This window comes from Podarcis bocagei (genome assembly GCF_964188305.1).
Source record: "Podarcis bocagei genome assembly, chromosome: 15".
Lineage (NCBI taxonomy): Eukaryota > Metazoa > Chordata > Lepidosauria > Squamata > Lacertidae > Podarcis > Podarcis bocagei.
The window spans coordinates 36534730-36548955 of NC_138141.1; the positions used below are offsets into that span (position 1 = coordinate 36534730).

The 14226-nt window shown below is 44.3% G+C and overlaps 1 protein-coding gene across 1 annotated transcript in view; it reads left to right on the forward strand.

Moving 5' to 3' along the window:
* GALNT17 (polypeptide N-acetylgalactosaminyltransferase 17) overlaps positions 1–3953 on the forward strand; it is a 117121-nt gene extending 113168 nt beyond the window's left edge. Inside the window, exon 11 of the mRNA XM_081173015.1 lies at positions 989–3953. Coding sequence (XP_081029141.1) covers positions 989–1117 — 129 coding nt within the window. The 3' untranslated portion in view covers positions 1118–3953. The remainder of the gene's footprint in view (positions 1–988) is intronic.
* Positions 3954–14226: the final 10273 nt, after the last annotated feature.

Genomic DNA, 14226 nt, shown 5'->3' on the forward strand with positions numbered 1-14226 from the left:
GTGCTCCCAGCCTGGGTGCCAGCCAGTTAAGTGGAAGAAATTTCTTTCCCTGTCCTCCAGTTGGGATTCTGAGACCACTGAACATGCCCTCTGGGTCTCCCAATGGAGGTGGTAATAGGTAGGTAGGTAAATGACCCCTGGATGGTTGAGTCCAGTCAAAGGTGACTGTGGGGTGTGGCGCTCATCTCGCTTCAGGCCGAGGGAGCTGGCATTTGTCCACAGACAGCTTTCTGGGTCATGTGGCCAGCAGGACTAAACCGCTTCTGGTGCAACGGGACAATGTGATGAGTGCCAGAGTGCACAGAAATGCCATTTACCTTCCCGCCACAGCGGTACCTATTTATCTACTTGCACTGGTGTGCTTTCGAACAGCTAGGTTGGCAGGAGCTGGGGCAGAGCAACAGGAGCTCACCCTGTCATGGGGATTCAAATCGCCAACCTTCCAATTAGCAAGCCCAAGAGGCTCATTGGTTTAGACCACAGCGCCACCCGCGTCACATATGCGGTGTGTGCTTTAAGTTAGACTGATGGCTAACGGACATCCTTTCCCATTCTACCCTATATTTGTTACATGCAGCTCTGTTTCTGTTCTGCTGCAGTTCATCTCCTGTGAAAAAAACTACATTATTCATCTCATGGTGAAATAACATGACTTGCATTATTCCTCCTCGTTCATTTCCATGCAAAGGAAGCACAGTGCAAATGGATGGTTGCATGGCGAGTTCCCGCCTCCCCCCAGTGGAAATAAAGACGCATGACACAGATATTTAAGGTTAGGTTGATGTAATCCATCATGTGTTGTTTGCAAACTGAACGCAACAACAAACAGTGTGTACCAATCATATGCATTGGATTGCTTACTGTTCCAGAAATAGGATAAGTCAACACTTACAATTCAAATCTATGTTTATTTGGAGTTGTTGTTGGGATTCTCCAATATCCCTACTGATGGTTCCATACATTGATTTCTTTCCCCTTTCTTTTTCAGAACGGTGCAATTCTAAACAAAGGGACAGGCCGCTGTTTGGAAGTTGAGAATAAAGGCATGTCAGGTATGGATCTTATTCTTCGAAGCTGCACAGGACAAAGGTGGACAATTAAGAATTTCATCAAGTAGAATGCCCTTTCTCCATTGCTCAAGAATGGATGGAATTCAGATCTTTCACAAGGGTAGACATCCTTCCATCTCCTCTGCTCTGTTCACAATATCAGGGAAAACTCTTAAGGGAAGAGAATATTTTCTTTCTTTTTCAAAAAAATAATTATTTATTGAACTTTGATTATCTCTCTGCTGACTTCAACCAGCTGGAAGAAAACATTCTAGGTCTGCAGTTGTCATTATGTGAGCACTCAACTGGCATTTCTGCTGAAGAACTGTAATAAATGCTTTAAACATTTTCCAGAGCAATATTACTTTCTCCAAATGGGCCCGCAGAAGATGCAGGAGAATCAAAGAAGGAGCTATTCGCAAGTGATGATATATCAACTGTGAAGGCCACAATTGCTGTAGGATCCCTAGAAATATTCCTTCAATCCTACTTCAAGTTGGTTTTGAGACACTTTGGGGAGAATCCTGGACTACTAAAGGCACATTTCATAAGCTTCTTGCAGAACCTTTTCCTCCATACTAAGCACAACTTGCTGTTGTTGTTTTTGTGAAGCCTGATGTATGTGTGAGGGGGACATCCTGAATGCCAACCATGCACTACTGCAATCAGCAGAACTTACAAAAAGGCCCTTTTTGGCATTGGCACTTCATCCTTCACCCAGTCATTAAGAGAAGTGTGCTATTTTGCACGAACATGCCAAGAGGGAAGGGAAGGAATAATTTCGTGACAAATCCCCACCCAAAGCAACAATGATTAATTGGGTGTTTGAGTGGTTTTTAAATGTGAAATAATCAGATTAACTTTGCTTCTCCTAGTTTAATTTTGTGCAATTGTGCTTTAGAGACCAGAAATGTTCTGCTATGCCATGTCCGTGGCTCTGGAGGGCAATCTTCTTCCTTAACCAGGAGCTAGTGATAAAGAACTTTAGCAACAGATTTACATCTGGGGGTGTAAGAAAAGGAAGGATTTGAGGACACACACCCCTTTAAAAAAGAGGGATTATGTCACTGATGGTTAGAGAACATTTTCTCCATTTCCTAAGCCATCTAATATAGCTGATGGTCAGTAAATTCAGATTAGACCACATGTTGGGAACATTTGGACTTCCAGATGTTACTGAACAACAACTACCATCTCTGGCCATTCTTGCTAGGGTTGGTGGGAGTTGAGCAACATCTGGAAGACCAAAGGTTCCCACTGCTGGGTTAGACTAAAGAAGAAGAGTTTTGGATTTGATATCCCGCTTTATCACTACCCTAAGGAGTCTTAAAGCAGCTAACAATCTCCTTTCCCTTCCTCCCCCACAACAAACACTCTGTGAGGTGAGTGGGGCTGAGAGACTTCAGAGAAGTGTGACTAGCCCAAGGTCACCCAGCAGCTGCATGTGGAAGAGCGGGGAAGCGAACCCGGTTCACCATATTAAGAGTCTACCGCTCTTAACCACTACACCACGCTGGCTGTAAGAAACTACTTCTTATCATTGTGTGGGGACAGGGCAGCTGTGCCCCTCCAAATGTTTCTAGACTACACACTCATCATTCCTGACCATTGACCATGCTGATTGGGGTATGGGGTCACCACAAAACCTGGTCATCCTACATAAGTGACACACAGTATACAGTAATTAACTTCTGGAAGCTGTTGCCAGACAATACAGTGAAGTAGAATTTCTGATATGGACTGCCTTACATCCAGAATTTCCTGGACATTAAAGTGATTTCCGCCCAGATGCTGTTTACAAGGACCGAATACTGGCTATGTCCGGGAAATTCTGGACATATGGCAACCCTAAGTGAAGACCACCAACTTACATAGCTTTGGAAGGGAATTATGTAACCTCAAGAATCAATGACCTGTTGCTGGGGGGCATCAGTAGAATTTCAGATGTTTGTGAAGGGACCGTTCAATGTGAAAGTCCAGTTGCTTTCCAGATGCATCCAGTTGACCACTGGGAAGATAGAACTTTCATCTGGAAGCAAGGCTGCTTTTATCTTCAGATGTCTGCACATTCATTCGGTTTCCAAATCCCTGCGTGCACATTTTATTTTAAAAGAGCTGTTTGGCAATTTTATTTTAAAAGACCAGGCCTGTTTGTTTGTCCAAAAGTCGCAATGTCAAAAGAGCAAAAACAGTCAGTGGAAGGGAAATTGTAAGAATATCCCCCTCCTTCCAAAGTTTGCTCAGTCATAAAGCCTGCCAGGAGGTATTTGGCCAGTCACTCTCTTTTGGCCTAACTCTGGCTGCATTCACACAAAACACAGTAACTTTTCCCTGTTACTTTCTGTAGCATATTTGAGTTTGCACGCAGTGTATAAGTCACTTTTGGAACGCTAGTGGAACATAGTGGACGTTTACATCTGCAAACCAGAAAACCATGAATGAAATGACAAAATTTGGGGTGGTATACTAGCATACAGTTCTTCCCTGCCATTTTCGTGGGGGGCTTGTGGGAGAACCAAAGCATGCACATGCGGAAAGGGTGAGGGAGTGGAAATATTGTCCAACGATGTTCATTTCTGCAGCACACAAAACAGGCTGATGTGTGCAAAATTTAGCACACCGTGTCAGTGTATTGCTCAGAAAGCAATAGTTCTGTAACACAGCAGGTACTGCAGTATGAAGGGAGCATGAGAAAATGGGAAAGAAGCACTGGCATTGTATCAGGAAAGCTAAAGCAACATTCCCTGTGTCTGAATGCATCCTGACTCTTCCAACTGTTTCCCTAAACTGTGACATTTTGAAAGAAAACCAAGCACAGCTAGAGCCTAGCATTTCTGCCCCCAGTGGCATTTGCTAGAGTTCCAGCAGCTTTGAAAATAAATAAATTCCCAACTGGCTCTAAAAGTTTTGGCCTCATTTTGGTTGGCTTCATGACCGTGTTGCGTGATGATGAGTGAGGAGAGTATGTCTGCTTCCTGCTCTGCTGTGAAGGAGGAAAAACAATAGCAGCTGGCAGCCACGAGATGTCACTGTCACCCACTCCATGAAAAAATTCAGCTGGCAGGTTGTTCCACAACACCTCCCTTCATGCAATCCACCCAATTTCTCCTTAAATGGTTTGCAGAAACTACAACTTTGTCCTAGGGGTACCACCATGTATGACTGCACTTCCTAGTTAGGATAAATTGGTATTGGGGATTTTTATTTATTTTTTCTTAAAAGAGGGAAATGTTTGATTCAGCACCAGATGTTCTGATTCAGAGCCGAAGAACTATTTTAGGTGTGCTACTCAAGAATGAAGAACAGACGCTCCTGCTGTGTTGCAAATGTCTGTTGACAGTCACTTCAGGCTCACAGCTGAGAGACACAGAACCAAAGTTCCCAGTCCTTTGGATCTCTTCTTTCCATGAAATTTGAATTGAATTTTCTGGTGGGAGGGTCTATCTTGTGCTGGTGATGGGGACTGGTCCTGTGTGGGTGATGCTCTGGAAGCAGCATTCCTAAAGGAAACCTGCTTGTGGAGCGTCACCCACACCCTTCAGGATTGACCCATCTGTGAAACAACTGTTAAGCATATGGGCCCATCCTGTGTGGTAAAAGCATCAGGCCAGCAGGAAGTTGGGGCTTCCTTCACCTGGAAGACGAAGCCAGTAATGACAGGTTGGTCTTGGCCTTTTTGCAGTTTTCCCCCCTGCCCCGCTGTGCCTGCCTCTCCTTTCTGCCTGATTACCTGCCTGATTACCTGCCTGATGATGATGATTTATACCCTGCCCATCTGGCTGGTTTCCCTAGCCACTCTGGGCTAACAGAATATTAAAAACAGGATAAAACCTCCAACATTACAAACTTCCCTAAACAGGGCTGCCTTCAGATGTCTTCTAAATGTCAGATAGTTGTTTATTTCCTTGACATCTGATGGGAGTGTGTTCCACAGGGTAGGCACAACCACCAAGAAAGCCCTCTACCTGGTTCCCTGTAAGCTCACTTCTCGCAGGGAGGGAACCGCCAGAAGGCTGGACCTTGGTGTCCAGGCTGAACGATGGGGGTATACTGGGCTGAGGCCGTTTAGGGCTTTAAAGGTCAGCACCAACACTCTGCTCAGAAACATACTGGGAGCCAATGTATGTCTTTCAGGACTGGTGTCATATGGTCTTGGCTGCCATCTATGGATTCACCTGGGCCATCCAACCCAACTTACAGTGATCCGTGGCTGTCTGAACCAACTCGTCCAATGCCCAAATCCCTCCAGGTAGCCCTGATTTGCCTCAGGAATGTGCCAAATCCAGTTCACAGCCCTAATCATCTAGTTGTCCTCAGCCTTCTCTGCCTTTCCCTGAAATGTTCCTTTTCACAGACAGACACACATATCATCTCTCTCCTCTTGCATAGCTTGAGACTTTTTAATTGAGAGAAAAGGCAAACAAGAGTTGACAAGAGAAAATTCACTGGAACGTTGGAAGATCAAGAAAGTGCTTCTTCATGCGGTCCATGGTTAAATGATGGACCTCACTCCCATAGGAGGCAGGGATGGCCACCAACTTGGGTGCATTTAAAAAGAGATTGAACAGATTCAGGGAGGAGAAGGCTATATATGGCTTATGTTCTCCCTCCACTGTCAGAGGGAGCAATTTCCAGTTGCTGGGAATCACAGGTAGGGAGCATCAAGATCCTGTTTGTGGGCTTCCCACCAGTATCTGGCTGGCCACCATGAGAACAGGATGATGGATTAGATGGGCCATTGGCCTGACCCAGTAGCCCTCATCTTACAATTATGTCCCCAGCCCTTTCTGGAATATTTCATGCAAACACATCTCGGAGATTCCTAACATCATTTGGTCAGTTTAAGAGATAATCCTGGACTATTTACTAGCAACCTGCAAGGCAGTGGTAAACGCTAATGCTTGGACTTTTTTTTTCTTCCCTAGACATGTTGAAAGGTTCTGCCCTTTGTAGAGCTGTGAGCCCTGAAATTAACTACTTTGCCATTTTCTCATTTTCACATTGTCACATTTCCAACCTGTCAGGCCTTCTGTATCCTTCTGGCAGCTCAGTGATATTTTAATTCCATTCTCCAATTCCTGCTTTTAGATTTCATTGCTCTGGCGGGTGGTGGGGGGGATGACACTAATCCTTTCACTTGAGATGTAAGAAAAAGAATGTGGGCGGAAGATATTGCCCAATTGCAAAGCCCCCAAAACGTAGGCAAGAGAAGCTTCTGTGAGCTGTGTTTGGAAGTGGTGAATGCCAGGTAGCTGAAGGGCATCATGTCAATTCCCTGCAATGCCTTCGAACTTTATTTAAATTTTAAAAAACAGTTGAACTGCCTGGTGCTCTCCAGAGAATAGAGTTGGATATTACACACACACACACACACACACACACACACACACACACACACACACACATATATATATATATATATATATATATATATATATATATATATATGGGCAACCATGAGAGACATCAGCAGTAGGCCATGCCAGTGGCATAGCGTGGTTTGCCGGTATCCAGGGCACTCACACAAACACCAGGAGAACAGGGTGTAGAGCAGGCATAGGCAAACTCGGCCCTCCAGATGTTTTGGGACTACAGTTTCCATCATCCCTAACCACTGGTCCTGTTAGCTAGGGATGATGGGAGTTGTAGTCCCAAAACATCTGGAGGGCCGAGTTTGCCTACGCCTGGTGTAGAGGGTGAATGGAGCCCACAATGGCAGCCCAGCCCTCGCAGACGACATGAACCCCCCTATACCAGAGTCAAGCAGGGCCATGCTATACCACCTGCCAGCCCATGTAGTGGGGAGCTCAGCTGAATTGGCCCTTGGATCATCCGGGTCTTGTAAAGCAGCTCAGGTCTGGCAGCATGGTGTGAAAATGATGCAACAGCCACACATCCTTTGATCCCAGCCTCACTAAGCAAGGGTGAGTCTGGGATCGAAGGACGCATGGGTGTTTCATCCTTCTCATGCCACCCTGCCAGCCCCAAGCTACTTTGTGAGTCTGAGATGTGATGTGAAAGATTTACCCGGTGATTCCTTCAGATCAGATCCCAGCCTTGCAAAGTGACACAGCGCTGGCAGGTTGATGTAAGGAGCCAAAGGCGCAGTGCCCCCCAGAAAAATGTCCCCAGGGCCATCACCCTGGCAACACCCCCCCCAAGCTACTCCCTTAGGTCCTGCCATCCATGGGGCCCTGCCATCCATGGAACCCATAAGTGGTCAAGTGCCCAGTCCCACATTGCATCCCCGCAGGCAGGGACTTTCTCATGTCAATTGCTTTTGGAGCCTTTTTGCTGAAATGTTCTTTCAAAGCTACTAGAATAATTGTCCATTGCTGAGATGTGCTCTCTGCGTGCTCGTGCATTAAGCTAAACATTTCTTACTTCAAGAGAAAGCAAGGCTGTAGGCATGATTTATTTCAGAAGAGTTCATTTTGTATCTCGTTGCGCTAAGTTGTGCTAAGCAATAACAGATTAGGCCTAGCTGCGATTCCAAAAACATTCAGCAACATTTAGCCCAATTCAGTAAACACCCAGGATAGGGATGAGGGAGAGATTTGATTCAACTTGCATCTAAAGCTGAATCATCCAGATTTGCACTTTCTGCAGCATTATGAAAACTGAAACACAGCCGTCCTTTCAAATTTGCACTTCTCCAAATTTTGTGATGTAGTTCGCCAACCAAACAATCTTTACAAAAATGCATGTACTGGTGGGATCTGTGCATTAGAAATAAAGATACTAGTAAAAATAACATGCAAAAATGCCTTTTATTGGGAGAAGCTGCTTGCAAAAAGTGCATACAAAAATGTGTTTATCAGGAAGAACTTACACCAAAATGCTGAAAGATTTTCATGGTTTTCTTTCTTTCTTTCTCTCAAATTGTTACAGAAATATGGAAAACACAATTTAAGCTGGGGGGGGGAATGAAAAACAGAAAGAACTGAAATTGGCAGATACTTCCATCCCTACTCAGGAGTAAACACTTAACACTTTAAGATTGATGCTTGAAACTCAATAGAACCCTAAAATTAGTCCCTCAGTTGGTACCGGCTTAGAGACTAGGGTAGTTAAGTGGTATATAAATTGTTTAAATATATTTAATAAATGGAAGTAATGTGGTCCAACTCCTTGCCAATACATGTAAACTGCTTCTACAGTTGATAGATCCAGCCACTGTTGAGAAACCTCTAGCAAAGAAGAGGAGAGTACCATATTCTCAGACTTTTCCAGGTTGAGCAATTGGAAAGTCCTGCCTAATATTTAGCCAGATCCCCTTTACTGTCAGTTTGGTCTTATGTTCTGACCTTTAAAACACATGAAAATGGCTCATTTATTAGCTATTCTTTGATATCACCAATCCATTTGTAGTCTCTAAGGGATGTGTTGTTGTTCAGTCGTTTAGTCGTGTCCGACTCTTCGTGACCCCATGGACCAGAGCACGCCAGGGGCTTCTGTCTTCCACTGCCTCCCGCAGTTTGGTCAAACTCATGCTGGTAGCTTCGAGAACACTATCCAACCATCTCGTCCTCTGTCGTCCCCTTCTCCTTGTGCCCTCCATCTTTCCCAACATCAGGGTCTTTTCCAGGGAGTCTTCTCTTCTCATGAGGTGGCCAAAGTATTGGAGCCTCAGCTTCGGGATCTGTCCTTCCAGTGAGCACTCAGGGCTGATTTCCTTCAGGATGGATAGGTTTGATCTTCTTGCAGTCCATGGGACTCTCAAGAGTCTCCTCCAGCACCATAATTCAAAAGCATGAATTCTTCGGCGAGGGATAAGTTCCTCAACTGTCATGAAGAGTTTACCAATAATATTATCATCTTATAAAGCTTGTAGGAGCAAATTTTGCCCACAAGATCCAAAAATCCAAAAGGCCTTGGAATGGTTGTAAAAACCAGGAAAACCTCTTGGTGGGAGGCGTTCCATAGGTGAGGCAGAACTACCAGAACAGCCACCTATGGTAGCCATCCCTTTGCCACCCCACCTGTTTTCCTTTGTACTTGGATCCAGTCAATGGGGGGAGGAGCATTGCTTGTCAGCGTCCTTCTCCTCAGCCTCAGTATTGCCCTTGTAAACCCCAGCAGGGAGGAGGAGGAGGTTGGGGACCAAACTAGAATTAGTTGGCTCTGCCTCTCACTGACTCTGCTTCCACTTCTGGGCTCCTGTCCTTTTTCCTACCAGCACGCATGAGTACCAGACACTACTGTACATTAGGGCCAGGGGGACATGGAGGAGGGCCTCTCAATCATCAGTACTCCAAGCTGAACATGCCCAAGGCTTTCAACTTTTTCTTCATAGGACTTGGTCTCCATGGCTTGTTTCCAGGTGGTCCTCCATGAGTGGTTATGTTTTGACTGCTTTTCCTGGATTGGTGTGTATTTATTGGCATGCACAAAAGTCATGGTGCATCTCTTCTCCACCCTCCATCTCAAAGGTGTAACTTTTATGGTCCCCAAAGGCAAAAATATGTGGTGGTGATAGCGGTGGCTGTCCACAGTTTAAAGTAAATGTCTGAGCTGTTGGTGGAGATGGAAAGGCACCCAGCTCCCATCATCCCTGACAATTGGCTATGCTGATGGGAGTTGGAAGTACCCACCACAACAATCAGGCAATGACTTATCCAGCTTTCACCTGTGAGCAGAAAATGGCATGGCTGAGGTAAACAGCCCTGAAATGTTGGAACTCAAAAGATTTTGCTTTGTTTTGTTGTACTATGGTTGGGGAAGACTCACCTTGTATTAAGATGCCCTTAGTTGACCTGTTTGCTATGTGCAAGTTGTCTGCATGGCCACTTTTCATTTTAGAAAAAAAAAAAGAGTGACTTTGATGATGCTCTAAAGGTCTTTGTGACTGATGTTTCCATAAAATGGCTCTTCCTGCCCCCACTTCCCTGTGTTAAAGCAAATGGATCAAATGGATGATAGCCTGGTTTGACTCATAACGATCAATCAGATTTATTTCCCCTTAAAATAGGAATATAGTCTTTTTTTTAAAAAAAAAAAAGTTTCCTTTCTTTCCCATGTTCTCCTGGATTTTTCAAACTGGTGGTGAGTGTATACAGAAACTGTGGATGCCTTCTGTATTGCTACAAATAAATTTTAGCAAACTGATGAGTGTTGTCTTCTCTCATTCATACAATGTGAATCCTGGTTGTCAAGTTTTTTTCTGCCTGTCCAGTTATGCACTGCTAATATTGTACCTTTGCACCTGGATCCCAAGTTACACAACTAGAACAGGAGTCATGTTCAAAAGTCACACCCAGGAGAATCAACAGGGTCCAATGTATAAACCCCAACCTGGTTTATACATTGGGGTTACCAAGACAATTTTATTTTATTTCCTTTGGAGTTTTGATTTTCTACTTAAAGGAGCCATCTTATGCAGCAACTGATGCGTATTTAACAACTTATGTTTTAACTCCTGAAGCTGATTGTTAAGTTGTCCTGATTTTTACTCTTGTGCCAATAAATAAGTCACAAATACTTCTGCTCTGTTCTTTAAGAGATTATGTTTACCTTATCTGCATTACAAATGTGGGTGAAATTGAATAGGTCTGAAAACAGCTATCCGGTGCCCAGCATTTCAGTCTTTGTAACCTCCTTTCCAAGATATCTCTAAGGAATTTATTGCATGCTTTTCAGAGTTCAGTTTTGGGCTATAAGTCAAAAGGAATGCCCTTCTCTTGTTGACCTCAGCCTTGGTGCATAAATACATTCAGTGCTTTTTGTCAGCATCTGAAATAAATATTAAAATGTAGGCAGTGTGTTGGTCTCAACTGAATTTATCTTCCCCCAGCCATGAATCAGAAGTTTTAGAATTTTCATTGAATAAACGAAAAACTCAAATACAGAAGACGCATCAAATAGCAGTTTCTAAAACATCATTACTGTGTCTAGCAATGAAAAACCGCCAAGGCAGTCTTCATGGCAAAACAGGAAAATTAATGGAACCACAGGATGAAAGCAAATATTATTTTAGGATTTGACTATTTCCCCACAATTTGCACCCAACGTGGGGAAATAACAGTTGCTTCTGCTTGGAACATCATTTCCTGAAGGTAAGTTAACGGCACTAATTCTTGACATAGTATTTCAACAATAATTCTTCTATTATTGTTTTTTCTAAGTATTCTGCCCTGAAGATAAACGTTCCAGCAAGCAAGGAGTAGGGGGAAGAATGTACCCAAGAGCTCAATATAATTGAACATGGTGCGTGTAAATGAAATAATGCACATTATGCAGAAATTAACAAATTACAGTGTATAATCTATCACATTTCTATTGATATGTATGATAAACACTGATGATGCAAAGTGTATAAATGGGAAAAGACAGGAGGGGTTTCAGTCCCACACTGACCATTCACTGTCTCATTCTGCCCTCTGGTGGTTAACTGCTACTTTTAATGGGTTTATTGCTTTTGAACAGGTGAGTCTGGATCCTGATAGCATGTACTCCCCTGATAGCATAGAAACCACCCAGGTCTCCAGAATCTGGAGACATAATCTGCACGTATCCAGTATCTGGAGACTTTGATGTATCACAGTATTTTAATATTCTTTTGGAAGCCGCCCAGAGTGGCTGGGGAAGCCCAGCCAGATGGGCGGGGTATAAATAATAAATTGTTGTTGTTGTTGTTGTTGTTATTACAGGGGCTGACTCTTAGGGGCCAAGACAGTCTCGGCCCCCTCAATCTATTTTTTGATGGACAGCGCCCCCTCAAATTTCAGAGCGCATTCCCTGACTCCTTGCAATGCCATGTAATGTCACAGCGGGCCCCCTCAATCTTCTGGAGAAGCTGGCGCCTCTGTCTGGAGATGTTGGGGTTTAAGGTGGAGTCTTTTATATGCAAGTTGTATGGCCTACATATTCTCTCTCTCTCTCTCTCACTCACACACACACACACACACACACACACACTGGTACCTTGGTTTACGAACTTAATCCATTCCGGAAGTCCGTTCTGAAACCAAAGCGTTCTTAAACCAAGGCGTGCTTTTGCATATTCCATTTCCAAGGCAAAGTTCACAAACCCAAACACCTACTTCCGGGCTTGCAGCGTTCTTAATCCAAGTTGTTCATAAACTAAGCTGTTCTTAAACCAAGGTACCACTGTACATACTCTCACTATTCTGAATAAAGGGCTAACTCAGAAATAAAGGCAAGTGCCTATTATTATTTTTATCAGTTAGACTTCTTAGTCACTTGTTAGCCAAAGGTCTCCAAGTGGCTTAGAAATGCAAATAAATATAAAAGTAGAGTGGCAATGGCAATACCAGGGCCACACTCATACTTTATATTTAAAACAATATTGAGTTTAAAGCTCTGTGTGTGGGGGGGGGGAATAAGGGTCTCCTAGCAACTCTCAGCACCCTGAACAAACTACGCTTCCCAGAATTCTTTGTGGGAAGCCATGATGACTTAAAGTGGTACAATACTGCTTAGGGTGCACAGTCTATGTTGACTGCATTGGTGCTCCAGAGGATCACTCTTTTCCAGGCTTCCTCAACCTTGGCCCTCCAGATGTTTTTGGCCTACAACTCCCATGATCCCTAGCTAGCAGGAGCAGTGGTCAGGGATGATGGGAATTGTAGTCTCAAAACATCTGGAGGGCCAAGGTTGAGGAAGCCTGCTCTTTTCCATCAGGGGACTGAACATGCATGAGAAGTTGTGGACCTTTCCCAGATTTGTTTCCATTAGCCAATAGATTGTATTTCATTCTTGAACCCCTTTGCGGTGTCTCATGGTGGGCACCACACTTTTCTCTCTTTCCCTGGATCTACCTAGTCATGTTCACTTAGTGACTTCTGCCTGCACCACCAATGGGGGGGGGTAGACAGGACTACCACAGAGTTATTCCATCAGTATGCTTGCTTTCTGAAGTTGTTAGTAAGTTTGACTTCTGCACTATCTTTTCCCTGCCCTGTTCTCTATTCCACCAGGTTTCTGGTTTGGTGGCCACTGCAGCAATGTGACCATTACTGCCACAGAATCATAGGTATGGGCTGATGGGTTTTCTCTGCTCCTCCCGTGCCATGCCTAGCTCTGACCAGGTGCCAGACATAAATGAACCAGAGAGCCCACAGGTTGAGGACCTTGAGAACAGGCAGGATCCCCTCAATCCAATGCTGAGGATCTCCTTGAAGAGCCTTTCAGGTAGATCTCTGATGAAGAACCCCAAGAACTGTCAGTGGAGATGTGAGAGCTCCCTCCCAGTCCTTGAGAGTGCTAGGTCTGGGTGAAAGAGCTACAGCACAGAATGTGTCTACAGATCCAGAGTCATTGGTCTGCTTGGGCCTACCCATGAGTAAGTGATCCCTGTCAGCAGCTCTGGTTAGGGCAACCTTGCAATTCCAAAACATAGACACTCTTTTACCCTAACAAGCCTGAATGTATTACCCTTGGCTGTACTTGAGAGACGATTCCAACAGATTCTACACACAAACCGCTCATGTCCCTGTGGAGATGTCAGCACCAAATCAGTGGCACATGCCCCCCTGGCGTGCACTCTTTACAAAGACCTGAGGGAAGAGATTATCACCCCTCTTTTATTGTCCATTCTGGGTTGCCCAACCACTGCCACAGTCTCTTTTCTCCTGGCAGATCAAGAGGAGCAGATGACAGCAAAGGCTGCAAGGTTTTTAGCTGGGGCAATCAGAATAAGGTCCACTATTTGATTGCTGATTCAGGCCCCTAAATGGTGTTTTATATAATTGACTTTTTATTTTGTTCTGTGTATATCACAATGTCCTTTTGTTGCCATGGCCTATGGCTGACGCAAATAAAGTTTCATTCATTCATTCATTCATTCTGGTTAGGGTTGTTTTTAGGAGGCTCGCTCCTGAGCCTCCTAGTTGCTGGAAACAACTCAGCACTTTGGTTCTAGTTCCCCTGCCTTGATGTATTGTACTTTGTCTGAACTTCCTGTAATGTTGACCTTGGACTGTTCCTTGAATTTGTCTCTGGATTATGTTTGGACCAGGAGTGATGCTCTGTCATCCACCATGTTTTTATCTGCAGACCTGTCCTCATTGGTGAGTCATCTTCTGTGACTGGGTCCCTTCCCATGCCAGCCAGTTGTTCTGGAGAACAGATTTAGGTTTCAATGTGAACTGCGTAAAATTGCTGTCTCATCCCTACTCATGACTGAAAGAGAAGGGTGGTGGAAAGATACCAGAAC